Genomic DNA, 26,150 nt, shown 5'->3' on the forward strand with positions numbered 1-26,150 from the left:
CTGAAGAGTACAGTAGGAGGCGTGCAGGAGGCAGCCGATCCATGATTCTCTCTCATCATGGATGTTTCTCTCTCTCTCTCTCCGTCTCAATCAATAAAGATGTACACACACACACACACACACACACACACACACACACACACACATACTAGAGGCCCGATACACGAAGATTCATGCAAGAATGGGCCTTCCTTCCCCTGGCTGCTGGCACCACCTTTGCTCCGGCCCAGAGCTGCCTTTCTGCCTTCCCATGATGCCCAGAGGCACAGAGCAGCTGGGGTGGAGCGGAATGCCTGCGTCCCACCCCGGGCCACTAGGCGCCTGTGTATGCCAATTAACCTGCCATCTTAGTTGGGTTGATTTGCATACTCGCTCCTGATTGGCTGGTGGACGTCACGAAGGTACAGTCAATTTGCATATTACTCTTTTATTAGATAGGGTGTGTGTGTGTGTGTATATGTATTTTTTTTTTTTTTAAGTAACACATGAAGGAGGGTATTTCCTAGAAACCCACATTATTGGGACAAGCTTGTAAGCCTGGGACCAACATCAGATTTGTCCTGGCCCCTTCCCAGCATCTCCAATCCCACATCCGTAGAGAATGGCCGTGGGCCTGAACATGACGCTCTGTTTATGAGTAAGGCAGACAGTAGCACACACACCCTCCCGGATCAATATGCATTTTTGAAAAGCACTTCTGTCGGGAGAGAGTGGAGCAAAACAGAACTCACACACAGGGAAACAAGACAGTGGGACAGGCTGCGGAGAGGGATTCCAGACCCGGCCCACGTGGCTCAGTGGATAGAGCGTCGGCCCGTGGACTGAAGGGTCCCAGGTTTGATTCCTGTCAAGGGCACGTGCCTCGGCTCAGGCTCAATCTCTGGCCCTGGTGGGGGCACGTGCAGGAGGCAACGAGTCGGTGTGCTATGCGTCTCCTCACATCGATGTTCCTCTCTCTCTCTGTCTCTCCCACTCCCTTCCATTCTCTCGCTTAAAATGAATGGGGAAAAATATTCTTGAGTGAGGATGAACCAAAAAATTAAAAGGTGTTCTACAAAGAGGTGAACACATCATTTGAGCAAGAAGGTATAAACTACTTTTTGGTTGTTTATTTTTGGTAAATCCTCACCCGCGGAGATTTCTCCACTGACTTTTGGGGACACTGGGAGAGAGAGGGAGAGACAGAGAGAAACATCCATGTGAGAGAGACACACTGATGGGCTGCCTCCTGCACGCACCCCGACCAGGGCCCGGGTCGGGGAGGAGCCTGCAACCGAGGTCCGTGCCCTTGACCGGAATCAAACCCGGGACCTTTTGTCTGCAGGCTGACGCTCTATCCACTGAGCCACACTGGCCAGGGCTAAACTTTTTTTTTTTTAAATATGCAAGTGGCATATGCATGCCTTCTTCTTTTTGAAGAATCGTTTTCAGTTATTACAATATTTTAAGTAAAACTAAGGTCACTTCTCCAAAGCACCCATCCCCTCTAAAAATAACCACGGCTTTGTCAGTGTTTTCAATCTGGAGTGAATCCTTCCAAATCTTTTTTATTTTTATTTTTAAAAAAATATTTTTATTGATTTCAGAGAGGGAGGGAGAGGGAGAGAGAGAAACATCCATGATGAGAGAGAATCATGGATCGGCTGCCTCCTGCACTCCCCCCACTGGGGATAGAGGTCACAACCCGGGCATGTGCCCTTGACCGGGAATCGAACCGTGACCTCCTGGTTCCTAGGTAGATGCTCAACCACTGAGCCACGCCGGCCGGGCCCAATTCTTTTTTATTTTTATTTATTTATTTATTTTAAATATATTTTATTGACTTTTTACAGAGAGGAAGAGAGAGGGATAGAGAGTTAGAAACATCGATCAGCTGCCTCCCGCACACCCCGTACTGGGGATGTGCCCACAACCAAGGTACATGCCCTTGACCGGATTCGAACCTGGGACCCTTGAGTCCGCAGGCCGACGCTCTATCCACTGAGCCAAACCGGTTTCGGCACCAATTCTTTTTTTAAATGTATACATACAGACACATACTTAGGTGCATGACTATGTGCATGCCTGTATGAATACAGACACACTTGTAGAATTACACTGAGTGGTCAGATTATGATGATCTCTGAAGGCATAATAATCTGGCCACTCAGTATATACATATTAGAGGCCCGGTGCATGAATTCGTGCATGGGTGTGGTCTGGCCAGCCTGGCCAGGGGGAGGGGACATGGGCGGTTGGCCAGCCTGCCTCCTGGTCCAACTCCTGGTCGAGGGGACAATTTGCATATTAGCCTTTTATTCTACAGGATATACACTGAGTGGCCAGATTATTATGCGTCCAGAGCACATCATAATCTGGCCACTCAGTGTATATAATACTGTCAACAATAAAGATTTAATTAGAAACAACAACAGTTGTGTGTGTGTGTGTTTACTACTTGAGAACCAGAACAGAAAACCCTAAAGCAAGTGAGACAAGCAGGGAATTTAAGCAGAACCACAAAACGGGGAGAAAGAAGAGAAAGACAGACGAAAATCATCCAGTGATTGCCATGGTAACAAGCAGGTGAGCTGTCACAACTCCCCACTCTTGCAAAGAAGCAGAGATGCCCGGCCCGTGCGACTCTGTGGTTGAGCGTCAACCTAGGAACCAGGAGGTCACGGTTCGATTCCCGCTCAGGGCACATGCCCGGGTTGCGGGCTCCATCCCCAGTGTGGGGCGTGCAGGAGGCAGCCAATCCATGATTCTCTCTCATCATGGATGTTTCTCTCTCTCTCTCCCTCTCCCTTCCTCTCTGAACAATTGATAAAAATCTATTAAAAACAAAATGGGCCCTGACCAGTGTGGCTCAGTGGATAGAGCATCAGCCTGTGGACTGAAGGGTCCCGGGTTCGATTCCAGTCAAGGGCATGTACCTTGATTGCAGGCAGATCCCCAGTGGGGGGTGTGCAGGAGGCAGCTGATGGATGTTTCTCTCTCATCGATGTTTCTAACTCTCTATCCCTCTCCCTTCCTCTCTGTAAAAAAAATCAATAAAATATAAAAAAAAAAAAACGAAACATGGTCACTTTAGGTGACAAAAACAAAAGCAATCTCTTGCCTATAAAAGTGATGTTTGTTTCTTTTAACTACTGAGGTTCAGGAGCAGAAATATGAGAGAAATGGACTTTTTTTTTTTAATTGACGCCAAAAAGGAAACATCAATGATACACTCGGTGTGAAAACAATCCTTGGGGCCTTCCAGCGGACTGCACGCATTGTCTTTAAAATTCAGGATGTGCCCAGCCCTGGCCGGTGTGGTTCAGTGGATAGAGCGCCGGCCTGGGGACCGAAGGGTCCCGGGTTCAATTCCAGTCAAAGGCATGTACCTTGGTGGCAGAACAGATCCCGGGCTCTAGTTGGGGCACGTGCAGGAGGCAACCCATCAATGGGTCTCTCTCACATGGATGTTTCTCTCTCTCTCTCTCTCTCTCTCTCTCTCTCTCTCTCTCTCTCTCTCTCTTTCTCTCTCTCTCTCTCTCTCTCTCTCCTGTTCCTTTCCACTGTTTCTAAGAATCAATGGAGCCCTAACCGGTTTGGCTCAGTGGATAGAGCGTCAGCCTGAGGACTGAAAGGTCCCAAGTTCGATTCCGGTCAAGGGCACATGCCTGGGTTTGGGGCTCAATCCCCAGTACGGGGCGTGCAGGAGGCAGCTGATCCATGATTCTCTCTCATCATTGATGTTTCCATCTCTCTCTCTCCCTCCTTCTTCTCTGAAATTAATAAAAAATTATTTTTAAAAAGCTAAAAAAAAAAAGCCCTAACCAGTTTGGCTCAGTGGATAGAGCGTCAGCCTGCGGACTCAAGGGTCCCAGGTTCGATTCCGATCAAGGGCATGTACCTTGGTTGTGGGCACATCCCCAGTGGGGGGTGTGCAGGAGGCGGCTGATCGATGTTTCTCTCTCATCGATGTTTCTAACTCTCTATCCCTCTCCCTTCCCCTCCGTAAAAAATCAATAAGATATATTTTAAAAAAGGGGATCAATGGAAAAATATCCTCCGGTGAGGGTTAACGAAAAATAAAAAATAGAATTCCGGATGTGTGGAGCTTCCGATGACCGCCCCCCTCCCCCCCACACACACACAGCCCGTCCCCTGTTCACCAAGCGGCGCGTCCCACCTTGAAGATGAAGTCGGCCGTCAGGGGCCCGGGAATCCTGAAGGTCTGCCGGTCGGGGCCCCTCTGAAACTCCACGGTCGTGTTTTCTACGACGAAGACGCCGGGGCTGTTAAAGCTGTGCTCCCCTCTGCTCCCTCGAAGGGTTTTGGATTCGATAACTACCATTGAGAAAGGAAGTGGAAATGAGAGAGAACAAGGGGCCGCGTGCTAAGCTGAGCCGCTCAGGGGAGGCCTCGGGGCGGCCTTGCACGCTCAGAGACCTCTCTGAAATCAATAAAAAAAAAAAACACCTTTTTTTAAAAGAACGATTATTCTTAGGAGTAGAGGCCCGATGCACGAAATGTGTGCAAGGGGCTCGGCCCTCGCAGACCCAGCTACGCCCGGAAGGTCGTCCGGAAGGACGCCCGGAAGGATGCCTGGTCTAATTAGCATATTGCGCTTTGATTATTACAGAAGACGATTTTTTGCTAAATAAACTTTCAGGAAACGGTAAGAAAATGTCCTACTTACAAAGGTGCGCAGGTCCTTTCCCGGTGATTCTCACACTCCGACTGCCCAGGGGCACGGCGATCACGTTCTCCTCCCCTAGGAGAGGGCACAGGACCAGGGTCGGCAAACGTGGGCAAGTCAATCAAACCTGGGGGGGGGGGGGGGCGGGGCAAAGCGTTCCCAACACACTGCGGACGGATCACGAGAATTCTCGTCCCCCCCCCATTCTAAGGCTTGCGGCCAAACATGAGAATTCTTTAAAACGCTATTAGCTCGGCCCCAGCCGGTGTGGCTCAGTGGATAGAGCGTCCGTCTGCGAACTGAAGGGTCCCGGGTTCGATTCCAGTCAAGGTCACATGCCAGGGTTGCGGGCTCGGTCCCCAGTAGGGGGCATGCAGGAGGCAGCTGGCCCATGATTCTCTTTCATCATGGATGTTTCCATCTCTCTCTCTCCCTCTCCCTTTCTCTCTGAAATCAGTAAAAATATATTTTTTATAAAAGCTATTAGCTTGTAAGAACATGTGATCAGTCACTTCAAAATGCAATGGGTATTTAATTTTAAGGCGTGCCTTGAACATTTATGTAAAAGGTTTTCTGTACGCATTCCACAGAAACTTACTTGGTTGCTGGGTAAAGCTAGCAATAAAACGACTGGTCCACAATGTGTCCCTCAGCCCAGCCTGTACCCTCTCCAATCTGGGACCCCTTGGGGGATGTCTGACTGCCAGTTTAGGCCTCATCCCCTAAACGTCAGTTGGACATTCCTCTCACAATCCGGGACTGTGGCTCCCAACCTTTCGCCTGCCTGCCTGCCTGATCACCCCCTAACCACTCCCCTGTCAGCCTGATCAATGCCCAACTGCTCCCCTGCTGGCCTGATCGCCCCCAACTGCCCTCCCCTGCCAGCCATCTTGTGGCAGCCATCTTGTGATCACATGGGGGCAGCCATCTTGTGCGAGGGCATGATGGTCAATTTTCATATTATCTCTTTATTATATAGGACTAGAGACCCAGTGCACGAATTCGTGCACCAGCGGGGTCCCTCGGCCTGGCCTGCGGGATCGGGTCGAAACTGGCTCTCTGACATCCCCTGAGGGGTCCCAGATTGCAAGAGGGCTCAGGCCAGGCCAAGGGACCCACCAATACACAATTTGGGCCAGAAAAGGACATGGGAGGTTGGCCAGCTGGGGAGGGACCGCGGGAGGGCTCCAGGGTGTGTCTGGCCCATCTTGCTCAGTCTCGATTGGCCGGACCCCAGCAGCAAGCTAACCTACCAGTTGGAGCATCTGATGGTGGTGGTGGTGATGGTGATGGTGATGGTGGTGATGGTGATGGTGGTGCTGGTAGTGGTGGTGATGATGGTGGTGATGGTGGTGATGATGGTGGTAATGGTGGTGGTGGTGATGATGGTGGTGATGGTGGTGATGATGGTGGTAATGGTGGTGGTGGTGCTGATGGTGGTGATGGTGGCACTGTTGTTGGTGATGGTGGTGATGGTGATGATGGTGATGATGGTGGTGATGGTGGTGATGATGATGATGGTGGTGATGGTGATGGTGGTGATGATGGTGGTGATGGTGGTGATGGTGGTGATGATGGTAGTGATGATGGTGATGGTGGTGATGATAGTGATGGTGGTGGGGGTGCGGTGGTGGTGGTAGTGATGGTGGTGATGATGATAATGGTGTTGGTGGTGATGGTGGTGGTAGTGATGGTGGTGATGATGGCGGTGATGATGTTGATGGTGGTGATGATGGTGATGGTGATGGTGGTGCTGGTAGTGGTGGTGATGATGTTGATGGTGGTGATGGTGGTGGTGGTAATGGTGGTGGTGGTGATGGTGGTGATGGTGGCACTGTTGTTGGTGATGGTGGTGATGGTGATGATGGTGATGATGGTGGTGATGGTGATGATGGTGGTGATGGTGGTGATGATGGTGGTGATGGTGATGGTGGTGGTGATGGTGGTGATGGTGGCACTGTTGTTGGTGATGGTGGTGATGGTGATGATGGTGATGATGGTGGTGATGGTGGTGATGATGGTGGTGATGGTGATGGTGGTGGTGATGGTGGTGATGGTGGCACTGTTGTTGGTGATGGTGGTGATGGTGATGATGGTGATGGTGGTGGTGATGGTGGTGATGGTGGTGGTGGTAATGGTGGTGGTGGTGCTGATGGTGGTGATGGTGGCACTGTTGTTGGTGATGGTGGTGATGGTGATGATGGTGATGGTGGTGGTGATGGTGGTGATGGTGGTGATGGTGGTGATGATGGCGGTGATGATGTTGATGGTAGTGATGATGGTGATGGTGGTGATGATAGTGATGGTGGTGGGGGTGCGGTGGTGGTGGTAGTGATGGTGGTGATGGTGATGGTGGTGGGGGTGCGGTGGTGGTGGTAGTGATGGTGGTGATGGTGATGGTGGTGGGGGTGCGGTGGTGGTGGTGATGATGGTGGTGATGATGATAATGGTGTTGGTGGTGATGGTGGTGGTGTTGGTGGTGATGGTGGTGGTAGTGATGGTGGTGATGATGGCGGTGATGATGTTGATGGTGGTGGTGATGGTGGTGATGGTGATGTTGGTGTTGGTGGGGTGATGATAATGGTGTTGATGGTGGTGATGATGGTGGTGGTAGTGATGGTGATGATGGTGATGGTGGTGGTGATGGCGGTGATGATGTTGATGGTGGTGATGATGGCGGTGATGATGTTGATGGTGGTGATGATGGCGGTGATGATGTTGATGGTGGTGATGGTGGTGGTAATGGTGGTATTGGTGGTGATGGTGGTGATGTTGGTGTTGATGTAGTGATGATAATGGTGTTGCTGTTGGTGTTGGTGGTGGTGGTAGTGATGGTGGTGATGATGGTGATGGTGGTGGGGGTGCGGTGGTGGTGGTGATGATGGTAGTGATGATGGTGATGGTGATGGTGATGGTGGTGGCGCAGGTGGTAACTGGTTCCTGCTGAACACTTCCATTGTTTGGCACTCTCCCAAAATTTTTAAAATGACATTTGGGGTAAGAGATCCTTGACACTCTTAACCACTGTGCCACCTTCCAGGGCTCCAGCTCGCCACCCTTTAACGCCATTTGCCTATTTCATAAACTACCAGTGACAGGCAGTGTGGGATAGTGGGTAAGATCACAGACTGTGGTGCCAGGCAACCTGAGTGGGACTATCAACTCTGCCACTCACAATTGCTGTGTGACCTCAGGCACGTGTCGAACCTTCTCTGTGCCTCTCATGTCTATGAGATCAGGATGACAAGAATATTTGTGTCAAGGGGTTGTTGAGAGGATCCAATGAGGTCTTGATAAGTGTCAGTCATTAAAACCATGCTGAGCGCTTAGTAGGCCCTCAGGCATGTTGCCAAGTAACGAGATAAATTACCTCATTCGGTCCAATAAAAACCCAGCTCTACAATGGAGAAAACTGAAGTTGCCCCAGCAGGTGTGGCTCAGTGAATAGACTGTAGACCTGCAGAGCAAAGGGTCCCTGGTTCGATTCCGATCTAGGTTGCACGTACCTCGGTTGCAGGCTCCTCCCTGGCCCCGGCCCTGGTCAGGATGCGTGCAGGAGGCAACCAATCGATGTGTCTCTCTCACATCAATATTTCTCTCTGTCTCTCCCTCTTCCTTCCACTCTCTCTAAAATCAATGGAAAAATATCCTCGGGGAAGGATTTAAAAAAAAAGAAAAGAAAACTGAAGTTGCCTTGCTGATGTGGCTCAGTGGTAGAGCATCGACCTATGAACCAGGAGGTCATGGTTCGATTCCCGGCCAGGGCACATGCCCGGGTTGCAGGGCTCGATCCCCAGTGTGGGGCGTGCAGGAGGCAGCCGATCCGTGATCCTCTCTCCTCATGGATGCTTCTATCTCTCTCTCCCTTTCCCTTCCTCTCTTTTTATTAAAAAAATTAAATAAAAAAAAGACTGAAGTTTTCCAAGTGTAAATGACTTGCTTAAGCTCAGAGCTCCAAGTCAGTGGAGCTGGAGCCAGAACCAACATCCACACTCTTAACCCTTCGACTGTGAGACCCCGTGTTAACTGTGTTAATTCCAACACGTATGTTCGGTACGGGCGTTCCCGGCCTGGGATGCACTTGCTGGATTCCGCAACCGCCGGGCTGACCGGAGGGCCCCGGAAGGCTGATTCTGCTCACCTCCCTCCCACACACGAAGCTCAAGACCAGCTGCTCCGACATAGTTTTCCCATGTCTCATTTCCTGCCGCCGATCCCAGCTCCGCTAAGTAGCAAGATGTCCAGGAAATGAGATGTCCACATCATATTAAGCCAATCAATAAACGTTACCCCGGGGCCGGAAGCCCTGTCATTTATATCAGCTGATTGATCCTATGTAATAAAAGCCTGAGATGCTAAGTGTCTGGGCGTCTGTTCAACCAATCAAAGTGTAATATGCTAATGACAGGCTAAGCCAGCTCAACCGCTCGCTAGGACGTGCACTGACCACCAGGGGGCAGGTGCCGGGACCAGTAGGTTAGCTTGCTGCTGGGGTCCGGCTGATCAGAGCTGAGTGAGACGGGCTGGACCCGCCCTGGAGCCCTCCCGCGGCCCCTCCCCCGAGCCGGCCCACCCCATGGGCTCCCATAGGGCGGGCCAGCCGGATCCCACCTGTGCACAAATTCGTGCACTGGGCCTCTAGTTTTCTTTCTCTTTTAAAAAATATACTTTATTGATTTTTTACAGAGAGGAAGGGAGAGGGATAAAGAGAAACATCGATGAGAGAGAAGCATCGATCAGCTGCCTCCTGCACACCTCTTACTGGGGATGTGCCCACAGCCAAGGTACATGCCCTTGACCGGAATCAAACCTGGGACCCTTCAGTCCACAGGCCGACGCTCTATCCACTGAGACACACCGGTTAAAGTTTTTTTTCAACTTTTTAAAAATATATATTTTTAAAAATTAATTTCAGAGAAGAAGGGAGAGGGAGAAAGAGATGGAAACATCAATGATGAGAGAAAATCATGGATCAGCTGCCTCCTGCACGCCTCCCACTGGGGATCGAGCCCGCAACCCAAGCACGTGCCCTTGACCAGAATCGAACTCGGGACCTTTCAGTCCTCAGGCTGACGCTCTATCCACTGAGCAACACCAGCTAGGGCTCCATTGATTCTTAGAAAGAGTGGGGGAGAGAGAGAGAGAGAGAGAGAGAGAGAGTGAGAGAGAGAGAGAGAGAGAGAGAGACATCGATGTGAGAGAGACCCATCACTGGGTTGCCTCCTGGACGTGCCCCAACTAGGGCCCGGGATCTGGTCTGCAACCAAGGTACATGCCCTTGACCGGAATCGAACCTGGGACCCTGCAGTCCGCAGGCCGGCGCTCTATCCACTGAGCCACACCGGCCAGGGCTGTTTTTAGAGGCGTTTTCCCAGCGGCCTCCAGTCCCCGGTTCCCACACCCAGAGCTGCTTGGGCCAGTAGCCGGCTCAGGCTCCCCGCCTCCCTCCGCACGGGAAACGCATGTGCTGTGTCTGAATGCATTTCTGACTTGCTCAGAGCAAAGGTCTTGGCTCCAGCTCTCCCACCTGGAACCTGCCCCTCCCCTCGCCCCCCACAACCGCGATGGGGAGGATGGCCCGGGAGACACCTCGTGCATCGCCCCCCCGAGGCATCTCCCTGCCGTGTCCCCACTCTAGGGGGTCACCGCCGCGGGACAGCTTGGCAAGGTGGGGACCTGGGCGCCTCGCGGAGGATGCACAGCCGGGGGGAGGGGACGTGGCTGCCCTGGCCACATTTCTTTCACACGGAGGAGCCCTGTGATTGCAGGAAAGGGCTGCCATATGGCTCCGGGCAATCCAGCCAAGACCGGCCTGGGCGGGCCAGCGTCAGAGCAGCAACAGGCCTGAGGGGCTGGGATGGAGAGCGAGGGCCAGGGCACCCTGTGTTTCCTGTTGTTTGTTTTAAAAATATATTTTATTGACTTTTTACAGAGAGGAAGGGAGAGGGATAGAGAGTTAGAAACATCGATGAGAGAGAAACATCGATCAGCTGCCTCCTGCACACCCCCCACCAGGGATGTGCCCGCAACCAAGGTCCATGCCCTTGACTGGAATCGAACCCGGGACCCTTCAGTCCGCAGCCCGGGGCTCTGATGTTTGTTTTAATTAAAAAAAAATTTTGTGTGAATCCTCCCCTGAGGATATTTTCCCATTGATTTGTAGGGAGAGTGGAAGGGAGAGGGAGAGACAGAGAGAAACATCGATGGGAGAGAGACACATCGATGGGTTGCCTCCTGCATGAGCCCCGGCCAGGGCCCGCGTAGGGGAGGAGCCTGCCACCAAGGTCCGTGCCCTTGGCCAGAATCGAACCCGGGACCCTTCTATTCCCAGGCTGGTTGCTCTATCTACTGAGCCACACCGGCCAGAGTTCCTACACTTCTTCTTTTTTTTTTTTTAATATATTTTTTTATTGATGGTTCAGAGAGGAAGGGAGAGGGAGAGAGAAATAGAAACATCAATGATGAGAGAGAACCAGTGATCAGCTGCCTCCTGCACCACCTCCCACCCCCACTGGGGATGTGCTCGCAACCAAGGTCCATGCCCTCAACCTCAATTGGAATTGAACCCGGGACACTGCAGTCCACAGCCACGCTTTATCCACTGAGCCACACCGGCCAGGACTCCCACACTTCTTAAACCCAAGGCTCACTGCAGCTCTGACCTGCTGTGGGTGTGCACCCCTCCTCCTGTCTGGGAGAACCGCCCCCTCTGTATCCCCGCCTTCTGTTCGCTCGTCACCCCACAGCGACCAGGCTGGGGTTTCAGCCTGAAATCCATCAGAACCACTGTCGCTAAGGCGGCCCGTGAGCTCCCAACTGCCAGAGAAACGGGGGGCCCGTACCCCGCCTGAGGGCTCAGGACAGCATCTACCATGGCTGCCCATGCCTCCTTTTCCTTTTTCTTTCTTTCTTTCTTTTCTTTTTTTTTTTTTTTTTTTTTTTTTTGTTAATCCTCACCCGAGGATATTTTCCCATTGATTTTTAGAGAGAGTGGAAGGGAGGGGGAGAGACAGAGAGAAACATCGATGGGAGAGAGACACATTGATGGGTTGCCTCCTGCACGCGCCCCGACCAGGGCCCGGGCCGGGGAGGAGCCTGCAACCCAGGTACGTGCCCTTGACCAGGAATTGAACCCGGGACCCTTGGGTCTGCAGGCCGACGCTCTATCCACTGAGCCAAACCGGCCAGGGCTCTGCCTCCTTTTTGGAATCACTTCTTCCTTTAGCCTCCGTGACTCCTTTCTTGCTGTAATCAACATCTGATGGCCCCTCGAGGCAGAGGTAAGCGGACTATAACCCGCGGGCCAGGTGCAGCCTGCAGCCCATCTTGTAAATAAAGTTTTATTGGAACACACCCGTGCCGTTGGTTCACAGGTAATCTGTGGGCGCTTCGGCACCGCAATGGGAGGGCTGAGTGGGTGACAGAGCCCTGTCCCCCTTCTCCCCCCCAGAGCCCTTATACATGTACTAGAGTCCCGGTGCACAAAATTCATGCACGGGGGGCGGGGGGTTGTCCTTCAACCAGGCCTGCACCCTCTCCAATCCGGGATCCCTCTCACAATCTGGGACTGCTGGATCCTAACTGCTCGCCTGCCTGCCTGCCTGATTGCCCCCTGACTGCTCCCCTGCCAGCCCAATCGCCCCCTGACTGCCATCCCCTGCCAGCCTGATTGCACCCTGATTGCTCTCCCCAGCCAGCCTGATTGCACCCTGATTGCTCTCCCCAGCCAGCCTGATCGCCCCCTGACTGCCCTCCCCTGCCAGCCTGATTGCCCCCTGATTGCCATCTCCTGCCGGCCTGATTGCGCCTCACCACTTCTGCCTCAGCCCCTGCCACCGTGGCTTTGTCCGGAAGGACGTCCTGAAGATGTCTGCTCTAATGAGCATATTACCCTTTTATTAGTATAGATACCTGGTCCTTTACAGAAAAGCGTACTGACCCCCAAATGCAAGCCCTTTTTAAAAGGCAGGTGTTACCGAAATGAAAAGCGGGACATGTCTGAATGTATGAAGTTTAGAAAGCATTCGTTCTTAAAAGCACAAGCAATATTTCACGTCCCACGACAAGCCAAGAGCAGCATTGGAAATAGGTATAACGGATAAAAGGACAGCATCTGTGAAACGGTCACCCTTCACAACGGTGAGGAAAACGTCCCCATGGGAAAATGCCCAAGTGGAAAATTAAAGTGGAGGAACGAGGACAAAAAGCAACAGAATGAAATAAAATGTAGGAAGGAGCAACAATGACAATATTTTTACCTTGTTAGCAATCAAAGGGAGGCAAATAAAAGAAATGATGATTTTATGGTTTACCAAAAAAGTTGGCAAATATTTAAAAACTAGTAGCTCAGTGCACGAAATTCATGCATTGGCGGGGGGGGGGGTTGTCTCTCAGCCCAGCCTGCACCCTCTCCAATCTGGGACCCATTGGGGGATGTCCAACTGCTGGGATCAGGCCTAAACCAGTAGCCAGGCATCCCTCTCGCAATCTGGGACTACTGGCTCCTAACTGCTCGCCTGCCTGCCTGCCTGATCGTCCTTAACCACTCTGCCCGCTGGTTGATTGCCCCTAACTGCCCTCCCCTGCCGGCCTGATCACCCCTAACTGCCCTCCTCTGCCAACCTGATCGCCCTTAACTGACCTCCCCAGCCATCCTGATCCCCCCTAACTTCCCTCCCCTGCTGGCCTAATTGCCCCTAACCCCCACCACCGTGGCTTTGTCCAGAAGGACGTGCGGAAGATGTCTGGTCTAATTAGCATATTACCCTTTCATTAGTACAGATAAGGCACGTGAAAATGTGGGCCCAGAATTAAAAAAATTTTTTCAAGTAACTTCTGGTTGTTGTATAATGGGAGAATATAAAATTGAAAACACATATTTTCCAAAATTTAGCAAAATGAACTCCTCTAATACAATATCATTAAGTCGCTGGCACGTTATTGGGTGGCATCCAACTCCTACAAAAGTTTCTCATTGTGAATTCTAGAATATCCCACTTTTAAAAACCCACTATTCTGTCATTGGAAAAATATTGCCATTCCAAGGGAATTCCTGTTACTCTAATTTTAAGAAGTCAAAATAACAAGACGAATGCATTTTCTAAGTTTAACATAATTCAAGTGCAGTGGTCCTGAGGACAACACATCCTATATAATCCTATATAATAAAAGGGTAATATGCAAATTGACCGAACAGCAGAACAACCAAACAACCAATCAAGGCATAATATGCTAATGATATGCTAAGGCTACTCAACTGCTCGCTATGACGTGCGCTGACCACCAGGGGGCAAATGCTCTGAACGGTAGGTTAGCTTGCTGCTGGGGTCTGGCCGATCGGGACTGAGTGAGATGGGCCGGACACACCCTGAAGCTCTCCCGCGGTCCCTCCCCAGCCCGATCATGCACCAGTGGGGTCCCTCAGCCTGGCCTGCGCCCTCTCGCAATCCGGGACCCTTCAGGGGATGTCAGAGAGTTGGTTTCAGCCCCCTCCCGCAGGCCACTCCCCTTTGGGAGGGTGCCAGATTCAGGGCTTATGGCTGGTGAGTGCTGCTGCAGCAGCGTGAGCCTCTCCCAATTGGGACTGATTGGGCGCAAGCCCGAAGCAGGCACAGTGGGGCCAGGATGAGCGGGAGTGGCTGGTAGGAGCTGAAGGCGGCATTGGACTGCAGGTTTCGGCCCAATCCCAGGCCACCCAGAGGGACCCCACCCGTGCACGAATTCGTGCACCGGGCCTCTAGTCCTATATAATAAAAGAGAAACATGTAAATTGACCGTACCTCTGCTATGCTCACCAGCCAATCAGAAGTGAGTATGCAAATTAACCCGACAAAGATTGTGGGTTAATTTGCATACACAGGCGCCCGGGGCGGAGAGCAGAGTGGAAGAACTGGCGGCTTGGAGGACTTGGCCGAGTGTGAGGCCGTGGGATGAGTGAGACAGAGTAGGAAGGGAACACCAAGAGCGCAGGGAGCACCAGGAATTCTGGGAATAGTAGTTCTGGTGGCAGGCGGATTTCCTAGACCCTTGGTCTGCAAACTGCAGCTCGGAGCCACATGCGGCTCTTTGGCCCCTTGAGTGTGGCTCTTCCACAACATACTACGGCCTGGGCGAGTCTATTTTGAAGAAGTGGCGTTAGAAGAAGTTTAAGTATAAAAAATTTGGCTCTCAAAAGAAATTTCAATTTTTGATATTTGGCTCTGTTAACTAATGAGTTTGCCGACCACGTTCTTAAGACACTAGAGCAAAGTGAGTCTGAATCACGTGACTGTTGCCGTGGGGGATGGAGGGAAAGCAGAGGTGAGAGACATAAGTAAAGTCAGAGTGTCGAGGAAAAATTAAAGGGCAGATATTCCAAAAACTTCCAGGAAATCTCCACCAACGAAGCAAAGAAAAAAAAAAAGCCTCTGTTATTCTGTGAGCACCAAACCAAACGGGGTTGGGGTCTCAGACAATTCGCTCAGATGATTGCAAAGACAGACAGAAACTCCCGGATTGGAGAGGGCTCCCCGATTGGAGAGGGTGAAGGTCGGGCTGAGGATTTGTCGGAAACCGATCATTGTCCCACTAATAGAGAGATGTGGACAGGGAACCCGGAAAGCTGGACAACCTTGAAGCTCTGAAAGATCAGAGCTAACCACCCACTGTCTAGTTGAGACAATGGTCGCTAAAGCAACTTCCACCTTTTAGTCTTTTTTTTTTAAATATATTTTATTGATTTTCTTATAGAGAGGAAGGGAGAGAGATAGAGAGCTAGAAACATCGATGGGAGAGAAACATCCATCAGCTGCCTCCTGCACACCCCCCACTGGTACATGCCCTTGACCGGAATCCAACCCGGGACCCTTCAGTTCACAGGCCGACGCCCCATCCACGGAGCCAAACCGGTTTCGGCCACCTTTTAGTCTTATGTAAATCCTTGCTGATTGGCTGTTATTGGAATTGCCTGCCTGAGGGCTATGGGTATATCCCACAATCTGAATAAAAGGGATCGCGAGGCCAGAGCGGGGTGGAGTCCTCTCCTGGGCTTCCGCGTGACCCCCAATTCCCAAATTAATATTCTTCTAGCCTCTTTCATTTGTGTGCGGCCTCCTTCCGAACCCGAACCCTGAACCCGAACCCTGAACCACGCGGGACGTGAAAGGGGACCCCCGCCCCCCGCCCCCCGCCCCCGTGCACGAATCTTCGTGCACCGGGCCCCTCGCCATTTCATGAAACCAAATCTACCTGCGGGAAGGCCAGCACATTTCGTTTGAAGGTAACGCCGCGCTGGGGGTGACACCTACTTTTCTCGGGCGACACGTGTAACTTGGTTTGTCCCCGCACCAGCCTGCAGGTGGAGCCGTTGCCCGCGCACACCCCGCAGTTGTCCTCCGTGGCGCGACTCCCCAGCTGCCGGTCACAGCCCACCGCCTGCGACAGAGCAGGGGTCAGAGCCGTGAGAACACGGGAGGTGGGATGCGATGGCGTTCGTATTAACGGGGTTATCCTTCTCCTTTTTTTCCCTCCCTTTAAAATATCTACATTAAATAAGAGAGGAAGATGCAAATTGACCGTACCTTCACGACACCCACCAGCCCGTCAGGATTGAGTATGCAAATGAACCCAAAAAAGGCGGCAGGTTAATTTGCATACACAGGCACCGAGTGGCTGGGGGGCAGGACGCTTGCATCATCACCATGGCAACGCCACACGCGTTCCACACCGCCCCAGCCGATCCCGGCCTCTGGGCAGCGTGGGAAGGCGGAAAGGCAGCTTTGGGGCCAGAGCAAAAGCGGTGCCGGCAGCCAGGAGAAGGAAGGCCCATTCTTGCGCAAATCTTCGTGCATCGGGCCTCTAGTATATTATATTTTTTTATTGATTTCAAAGAGGAAGGGAAAGAGAGAGAGAGAAAGAAACATCCATGAGGAGAGAGAACCATGGATCAGCCGCCTCCTGCACGCCCCACACTGGGGATCAAGCCCGCAACCCAGGCCTGTGCCCTGACCGGGAATCGAACCGTGACCTCCTGGTTCCTAGGTCGAGGCTCAGCCACAGAGTCACGCCGGCTGGGCAGGGGATATTTTGAGATTCCTACGGGGCAGTCAGGGGGAAGCGTCACACTTGCTCTGTGAATTTCCCGATGGTGAGAGGGTCAGGTTTAAGCCTCCTTGAATGCCCTCTGGCAACGCCCAGCAGGTCAGAGGTGTCCGGCAGGAATAGTCAGCCATGGGCCAGAGGGGCTCTGGGTGAGAACCTCGGAGAAGAGATCCCATTATTTGATGGGTAGCTGGATCCAATGACGTTTAGGATCCTTCCATCCTGATGATAGGGTTGTTTTTTTGTTTGTTTGTTTTGTTTTTAAATATAGTTTATTGATTTTTTACAGAGAGGAAGGGAGAGAAATAGAGAGCTAGAAACATCGATGAGAGAGAAACATCGATGAGAGAGAAACATTGATCAGCCGCCTCCTGCACACGCCCTACTGGGGATGTGCCCACAACCAATGTACGTGCCCTTGACCGGAATCGAACCCGGGACCCTTGAGTCCACAGGCCGACACTCTATCCACTGAACCACACCGGTCAGGGCCTGATGATATGGTTTTATAAAGAGAGTAGTAAAATATTAGCAGCAATCCTTGATTTTCATTGAATGTTTGCCATGTGCCAGGCATTGGGCCAAACACATTATAAAGACATTATTCCGTTTCATCTTTCCATCAACCTTATAATCTACTTGTTGCCTTTTATCTGTGTGTATGTGTGTGTGTGTGTGTGTGTGTGTGTGTGTTTGAAGTACGTTTTTATTTATTTCAGAGAGGAAGGGTGAGGGAGAGAGAGACAGAAACATCCGTGATGAGAGAGAATCACGGATCGGCTGCCTCCTGCACGCCCCCCACTGGGGATGGAACCCACAACCCAGGCATGGGCCCGTGACCGGGAATCGAACCGTGACCTCCTGGTTCCTAGGTCGACGCTCAGCCCCTGAGCCACGCCAGCCCGGCCCTTGTATCTCTGTTTTTACAACATCTGAATGTTACTGAGATTAAGCAACTTTCTGACATTACACAGCTAGTGGGTCATGTCAGTAATGGTTTTATTTATTTTTATTTAATTAATTTTTAGTTTTATTTTTTCATTTACCGGCAAACCTTGCTTTATGTCAGTAAAGGTTTTAGGAACCCAGGTCACCTGGCACCAACAAACATCTCAACCCCATTCTACACCTTCCTCCCCTTTCGTTATCAGCGGATGATGAAGCAGCCAGTTACAGCCCTGGCTGGTGTGGCTCAGTGGCTAGAGCGCCTGCCCGCGGACCGAAGGGTCCCGTGTTCGATTCCGGTCAGGGGCACATCCCTTGGTTGCAGGGTGTCAGGGTCCGTGCAGGAGGCAACCCATCGATGTGTCTCTCTCACGTCGATGCTTCTCTCTGTCTCTCCCCTCCCTTCCACTCTCCCTAAAAATCAATGGAAAAATATCCTCGGGTGAGGATTTTAACAACAACAACGAAAAACCCACAAAAAAAAACGAAAACGGATTCAGAGACAGAGAAGCATCGATCGGATGCTCAAACCTCAGAGGGAAGGCAGGGGAGGGTGGGGGTGAGGGGGGGAGATCAACCAAAGGACTTGTGTGCATGCATGTGAGCCTGACCAATGGACAGACACCAGGGGGGTGAGGGCATGTATAGGAGTGGGATGGGGGGGGGGCAATGGGGAGATATGGACACATATGTAATATCTTAATCAATAAAAAAAATCAAATAAGCCCTAACTGGTTTGGTTCAGTGGAAAGAGCGTCCGCCTGCGGACTGAAGGGTCCCGGGTTCGATTCCGGTCAAGGGCATGGACCTTGGTTGCGGGCACATCCCCAGTTGTGGGTGTGCAGGAGGCAGCTGATCGATGTTTCTCTCTCATCGATGTTTCTAACTCTCTATCCCTCTCCCTTCCTCTCTGTAAAAAATCAATAAAATATGTATATTTTAAAAAATCAATTAAAACAAAACAGCCCTAGCAGGCTTGGCTCAGTGGATAGAGCATTGGCCTGCAGACTGTAAGGGTCCCGGGTTCGATTCCTGGTCAGGGCACATGCCTGGGTTGCGGCTCGATCCCCAGTGGGGGGGCGTGCAGGAGGCAGCCGATCCATGATTCTCTCTCATCGTGGGTGTTTCTCTCTCTCTCTCTCCCTTCTCTCTTCCTCTCTGAAATCAATAAAGAAATATTTTTTTAAAAAAAGCAGCAAAAAGCCAGTCACCGGGGCCATCAGCGTACTATTTACAAGCACATATGGAACGACTTAAGAGTGATTGATTTTGGAAACACACTGACAAGGTTGGGATTCGATCAACGAGTAACTTACATCCATGCAACTCTCTCCAGGGGGAGTGATATTCCATGATGAAATGACGGACGCGCAGGTGGGGGCGGGGGGGTGGGGGCGCAGGGCGGGGGGTGGGGGTGTCCCGAGCACTTTGCATTTCCTGAGAGCGAGCATCGCCCTCTCTCAGGACCGGGAAGGGCGTGGGTTTAGGCGCTCGGATGGGTGTATTTTCTGGAAGAGTGTTTAGGGCCTTGTACGACCTAGGGCAGTGGGTCGGCAAACTCATGAGTCCACAGAGCCAAATAACAATATGAATGCATTCTCTTTTCTTAATATTTAAGGAACCATATTCTTTTTTCCTTTTTTAAAATGCATTTTATTCATTGATTTCAGAGAGCAAGGGAGAGAGATGGAGAGATAAAAACACCAGCGATAGAATCATTGATCGGCTGCCTCCTGCACGCTCCCTGTTTGAGGTGGGGGGGTGGGAATTGAGGCCGGAACGACTGAAATTTCTCTTGAGAGCCACATTTTTTAAACTTGAACTTCTTCTCACGCCACTTCTTCAACATAGACTCGCCCAGGCCGTGGCGTTTTGTGGAAGAGCCACACTCCAGGGGCCAAAGAGCCGCACGTGGCTCGCGAGCCGCGGTTTGCCGACCAGGGGCCTAGGGCGATGGAACACCTCCCCGAGCGCCTCGGTTTGTTTCTTTTTTAAAAAAATATAGTTTCATTGATGTCAGAGAGGAAGGGAGAGGGAGAGAGAGAGAGAGGAATATCCATGATGAGAGAGAATCATGGACCGGCTGCCTCCTGCACGCCCCCCACTGGGGATCGAGCCTGCAACCCCAGGCATGTGCCCTTGACCGGGAATCGAACCGTGACCTCCTGGTTCCTAGGTCGATGCTCAGCCACCGAGCCACAGGGGCCGGGCATGACAACTGATTTTGATACGATGGTCATAGGGTACATGGAATACTAGCCATTCATGATGTCAGTTTTTCTCCCCCCAGAAGTCAAAGGAATGGAGGTGGAATCCTACCCCTCAAAACCACCCCTAAACTGTCCCACAATGCATCACAGGACCCTGAGGCCCCACCCCCTCCCAGGCCTGGGGGGTTGGTTCTGACTCAGCCCCACCCACCAGCGCTCCCCAAGCCCACTCTGGAAATCCACCTAGGATGCATGCATGCTGCCCTGCCCGGTGTGGCTCAGTGGACAGAGCCTCAGCCTGCAGACTAGAGGGTCCCAGGTTCGATTCGGGACAAGGGCACATGCCCGGGTTATGGGCTCGATTTCCTCCCCCGCCCAGTAGGGGGCATGCAGGAGGCAGCGATTCGCTCTCATCATTGATGTTTCTATCTCTCCATCTCTCTCCCTTCCTCTCTGAAATATTAAGAAAAAAAGAATATGGTTCCTTGAATGTTAAGATAAAAAAAGAATGCATTCAAGCTAACTTTTCAGCAAATAAGTCACTGCCGCTAAAGACCCCAAACAATGAAGTCGTGTCAGCAAAACAATGAATGAAAAAGCTCAAACCGAGCAACGCTAACCTTCCAAAGCGGTGGTTCTCAGAGTGGGGTCCCGGGGCCTTGTTAAATATGCAAATTCTCAGCCCGGCTCAGTGGCTGAGCAATGACCTATGAACCAGGGGGTCAGGGTTCGATTCCCAGTCAGGGCACATGCCAGGGTTGCAGGCTCCATCCCCCGTGGGGGGTGTGCAGGAGGCAGCTGATCCATGATTCCCTCTCATCATTGATGTTTCTCTCTCCCTCTCCCTTCCTCTCTGAAATCAATAAAAATATATTTAAAAAATAAAATAGCCCTGGCCTGTTTGGCTCAGTGGATAGAGCGTCCGGCTTTGGACTAATGAGTCCTGGGTTCGATTCCGGTCAAGGGCACGTGCCAGGGTTGCGGGTTCCATCCCCAGTGTGGGGCATGCAGGAGGCAGCCCATCCATGATTCTCTGTCATTGATGTTTCTATCTCTCTCTCCCTCCTCTCTCCCTTCCTCTCTGAAATCAATAAAAATATGTAAAATAAATAAAACAAAAAATTAAAGATAAAATATAAAATAAATGGAAAATATAAAGTATATTTATATTTTACATAAGTATATAAAATATATTTAAAAATTAAAACAACCACAACTACAAAAAAGAACCCTGAACTTACAGCTGTGTAATTGAATCCTTTTTTTTTCTTTCTTTTTTTTTCTTCTTCTTTTTATTAAGGAATTATAAAATTGAATCCTTTTTTAAAAAAAAATACATCTTATTGAGTTTTTACAAAGAGGAAGGGAGAGGGATAGAGGGTTAGAAACACCAATCAGTTGCCTCCTGCACGGCCCCCACTGGGGATGTGCCCGCAACCAAGGTACGTGCCCTTGACCGGAATTGAACCTGGGACCCTTCAGTCCGCAGGCCGATGCTCTATCCACTGAGCCACACCTTTCAGGGCAGGAATTGAATCCTTGAGTGAGGGTTAAAAAAAAAAGTAAAGGAAAAAAAGATTCTCTTCCTGCCGAAACCGGTTTGGCTCAGTGGATGGAGCGTCGGCCTGCGGACTGAAGGGTCCCGGGTTCGATTCCAGCCAGGGGCATGTACCTTGGTTGCGGGCACATCCCCAGTGGGGGGTGTGCAGGAGGCAGCTGATGGATGTTTCTCTCTCATCGATGTTTCTGACTCTCTATCCCTCTCCCTTCCTCTCTGTAAAAAATCAATAAAAACAAATATATTAAAAAAAAAAAGATTCTCTTTCTTGGAAGTGTATGTGGCACTTATGGAGAGGGGGCGTGGCACCTCCGGAGAAGGGGCGTGGTTTCTGAGGAAGGGGCGTGGCGCCTACGGAGAAGGGGCGTGGTTTCTGAGGAAGGGGCGTGGCGCCTACGGAGAAGGGGCGTGGTTTCTGAGGAAGGGGCGTGGCGCCTACGGAGAAGGGGCGTGGTTTCTGAGGAAGGGGCGTGGCGCGCCGGGAGAGGGGCGTGGCTTCTGGGGAAGGGGCGTGGCTGACCTGGCAGATGCCGCTGATGCACATGTCCAGGGAGTCGCTGTGGCAACGCGTCCCGTCCAGCACCTTGGGCGCCAGCTCCACCACCAGGGCCTGGCCCCGCGCGTGGCACTTGAGCGCGCAGGGGGCGGCGGGGTCGTCGTACCGCGGCAGCCACTCGTAGTAGCGGCCCTGGTACGGCACGTCGTTGTAGGCGGAGCACTGCTGCGCCCGGAAGTCCTCGGCGTCCGGCGGGCAGTCCTGGCGGGAGAGGTCAAGGGTCACCCGTGGCAGGGGCCCACGGAGGCTGGGCACGTGGACCCGCGTTCCCTGAGACCACACCACCCCCCTGCCTCTCTCCCGGGAGCCACCGCCTTCCTTCTCAACGTTCAAGGCGGAATCCATAGCCCCAGCCAGTGTGGCTCAGTGGGTAGAGAGCGTTGGCCTGCAGACGGAAGGGTCCTGGGTTCCATTCCGGTCAAGGGCACAGACCTCGGTGGCAGCCTCACTCCCGGGCCTGGTTGCGGCTGGTGCAGGAGGCAACCCATCCATGTGTCTCTCTCTCATCAATGTTTCTCTCTGTCTCTCCCTCTCTCTTCCACTCTCCCTAAAAATCAATGGGAAAATATACCCGGATGAGGATTAACAACAACAACAACAACAAAAGCCCTTTGAACTCTGAAGGTATTTATAGACATTAGGTATTATTTCTAGGAATTCAGAAATTACAAAATACCAAATTAGCTCATAAATGTGAAAGGGCCCAAAAAGGTAGTAGCATCATGGAATTGTTTAAACCTGTTGTCGATTAAACAATTCCTCAAAATGTCCAAGCAGGGGCCAGGAGATGGTGAGCTTTATAGGGCACATTATAGCATTGTAACTGCAAACATGGGGATAGATTTTACTAGATCCTGTATTTCTATCACGGAACTTACATGATTGCTGCACGTCTTGTAGCGAATGTTCTGCCCCTCGCAATTCCTAAAGGGAAAAAGGGGGCGGAGGGAGATAATGATTTCATGGAAGTGGCAAGCAGCAAAAAAAATAAAACTAAAATGAAGCCCAAACAAGGCCCTGCAAACCTTTTCGTGTGCACTTTAAATTCAAAGTTTAAATTCTAAGAAATAGCGTTCGTGAGTCAGCTGGCTACAATGTCTCATGGTGGAACAGATTTAAACAGAGAGTGAATTCTCGCCCAGCCGGCCTGGCTCAGTGGCTGAGCATTGACCTAGGAACCAGGAGGTCAGGGTTTGATTCCCGGCCAGGACACATGCCTGGGTTGCGGGCTCAATCCCCAGTGGGAGGCGTGCAGGAGGCAGCCGATCCATGCTTCTCTCTCATTATGGATGTTTCTCTCTCTGCCTCTTCTTTCTTTAAATCAATAAAAATATATCTTTAAAAATAGAGAGTGAATTCTTTAGTTGCATTCATGTAATGACTAGAGGCCTGGCGCACGAAATTCGTGCAGGGGGGGGGAGGTCCCCTCAGCCCAGCCTGCACCCTCTCCAATCCGGGACCCCTCGGGGGATGTCCGACTCTTGGTTTAGAGGATCAGGCCTAAACCGGCAGTCGGACATCCCTCTCACAATCCGGGACCACTGGCTCCTAACTGCTCACCTTCCTGCCTTCCTGATAGCCCCTAACTGCCCTCCGTGCTGGCCTGGACACCCCCAACTCCCCTCCCCGCCAGACTGGTCGCCCCTAACTGCCCCCTTGCTGACCTGGTCGCCCCTTACTGCCCCCCCTGCCAGCCTGGTCACCCCTTACTGTCCCCCATGCCAGCCTGGTCACCCCCAACTCCCCTCCCCACCGGACTGGTCACCCTTAACTGCCCCCCTGCTAGCCTGGTCACCCCTTACTGCCCCCCATGCCGGCCTGGTCGCCCCCAACTGCCCTCCCACCGGCCAGGTCACCCCTCACTGCCCCCCTCTGCCGGCCTGGTCGCCCCCAACTGCGCCCCCTGCAGGCCTTGTCACCCCTCACTAAGCCCCCTGCCGGCTTGGTCGCCCCACGCAGCCTGCTGCTCGGTCGTTTGGTCGTCCCTCACTAACCCCCCTGCTGACCTGGTCGCCCCACGTAACATGTTCGGTCGTCCATTCGGTTGCGATGGTCACTTAGGCTTTTATATAGAGAGATATTCCTTTCCCTGGAGTCCACACGACCACTGAAATGAATGTAGCGTGTGTGTGCGTGTGCGTGTGTGAGAAGGAGAGAGAGCCTGCATGTATTTTTCCTATGAAAACGAAGGAAAAGCTAGGAGCACAGGCACTTGCATGGGCTGTTCCTACAAGAGAATTTCTCGCCGAAACCGGGTTGGCTCAGTGGATAGAGCGTCGACCTGTGGACGGAAGGGTCCCAGGTTCGATTCCGGTCAAGGGCATGTACCTTGGTTGCGGGCACATCCCCAGTGGGGGGTGTGCAGGAGGCAGCTGATCGATGTTTCTCTCTCATCGATGTTTCTAACTCTCTATCCCTCTCTCTTCCTCTCTGTAAAAAAAATCAATAAAATATATTAAAAAAAAAAAAAAAAGAGAGAGAGAATTTCTCTGCCTTCCCCACTCAAGGCCCTGAGCCTAGTTGCCCGAGGACTCCACGCCCTTCTCTCATCAGCACGACTGTGGGTCCTTTTATAATCACAGTTCTCCATGCGTGAGCTTGGAGGTCTTGGTTGGCTGCATGGTATTTGGTTGTTTTTCTGAGCAGGGTACACGGCTGGCATGTTATTGAGCCTTTGCCCTACACGATATATTTCCTTTTTTTAAAAATATTTTTTTTAATTGATGTCAGAGAGGAAGGGAGAGGGGGAGAGAGAGAGAGAGAGAAGCATCCACGATGAGAGAGAGTCATCGATCGGCTGCCTCCTGCAAGCCCCACACTGGGGATGGAGCCCATATAACCGGGGCCTGTGCCCTGACCGGGAATCGAACCCTGACCTCCTGGTTCAGAGGTCGACGCTCAACCACGGAGCAACACAGGCCAAGCTACTTACTTTTTTTTTTAAGTTTCCATCAGTTAATGCCCATATCTGGACGTCCTGTAATCCTATATAATAAAGAGCTAGTATGCTAATTAGGTCAAACGGCAGAACGACCTTCCGGATGTCCTTCCGGACGACCTCCCGGACGAAGCCGGGGCTGTGAGGGCCGAGCCCCTTGTACGAATTTCGTGCACCGGGCCTCTAGTTTTGTCTATAAAGTCTATTTTTTCCTTTTTTTTTTGGTTGTTAAATTTTAACTCTTTTTGTATAGGTAGTTATTTTTAAGGGTTGCTGTATAGTTCCTTAGTAGATGCAAGATCATAGATATAATTTGAGACTGGTATTAACTTTGTTCCTGGAAGACAGGTTGGCAGCCAACTGCCTCCATCCAAGAAGGAATTCAAACACATCCGTGATGAGAGAGAATCATCAATCGGCTGCCTCCTACACGCCCATGTGCCCTGACCGGGAATCGAACCACGACCTCCTGGTTCCTAGATCAATGCGCCACCAGTGAGCCACGCCCGCCGGGCTGAGAGGGGAACTGAAAGCGCCCTGTTTGTGTTGGGGAAATCCCTGGTTGTGGGAAGCTGCTAACGGATTTGGGGAGCGAGAACCTAACGCTAGCTGACTTCTAAACCCCAAGAGCCTTTCCATTTTCGTTTCAAGGGGCAGGGAGATGTCAGAGGCTCCGAGCGTTCGAGGGAATATTGGAATCCATCTAAATACTGGGACACCAAAAAGCTGCTGAGGGTTACAGAGTGGCATTGTTTATTGATTTACTAGAGGCCCAGTGCATGAAATTCGTGCATGGGTGGGTGGGGGGGGTCCCTCAGTCCAGCCTGCACCCTCTCCAATCCGGGACCGCTGGCTCCTAACCGCTCACCTGCCTGACTGCCTGATCGCCCCTAACCACCTCTGCCTGTTGGCCTCATTGTCCCTAACTGCTCCCCTGCTAGCCTGATCGCCCCTAACTGCTCTCCCCTGCAGGCCTGATTGCCCCCTACCTGTCCTCTCCTGCCGGCCTGATTGCCCCTAACTGCCCTCCCCTGCTGGCCTGATCACCACCTACCTGCCTTCCCCTGCCAGCCTGATCACCCCCTACCTTCCCTCCCCTGCCGGCCTGATCGCCCCTAACCCCTCCCCTGCCGGCCTGATCCCCCTAACCACCTCTGCCTTGGCCCCCGCCACCATGGCTTTGTCCAGAAGGATGT

The 26,150-nt window shown here is 51.8% G+C and overlaps 1 protein-coding gene across 1 annotated transcript in view; it reads right to left on the reverse strand.

Moving 5' to 3' along the window:
- Positions 1–26,150, reverse strand: part of ADAMTSL3 (ADAMTS like 3) — a 140,689-nt gene that overhangs the window by 53,808 nt on the left and 60,731 nt on the right. Inside the window, exons 8-12 of the mRNA XM_054713175.1 lie at positions 22,895–22,940; positions 21,981–22,217; positions 15,955–16,081; positions 4,670–4,744; positions 4,160–4,317 (exon numbers count right to left, since the gene is read on the reverse strand). Coding sequence (XP_054569150.1) covers positions 4,160–4,317; positions 4,670–4,744; positions 15,955–16,081; positions 21,981–22,217; positions 22,895–22,940 — 643 coding nt within the window. The remainder of the gene's footprint in view (positions 1–4,159; positions 4,318–4,669; positions 4,745–15,954; positions 16,082–21,980; positions 22,218–22,894; positions 22,941–26,150) is intronic.

The sequence above is a fragment of the Eptesicus fuscus genome, chromosome 25 (assembly GCF_027574615.1).
Source record: "Eptesicus fuscus isolate TK198812 chromosome 25, DD_ASM_mEF_20220401, whole genome shotgun sequence".
Taxonomy (NCBI): domain Eukaryota; kingdom Metazoa; phylum Chordata; class Mammalia; order Chiroptera; family Vespertilionidae; genus Eptesicus; species Eptesicus fuscus.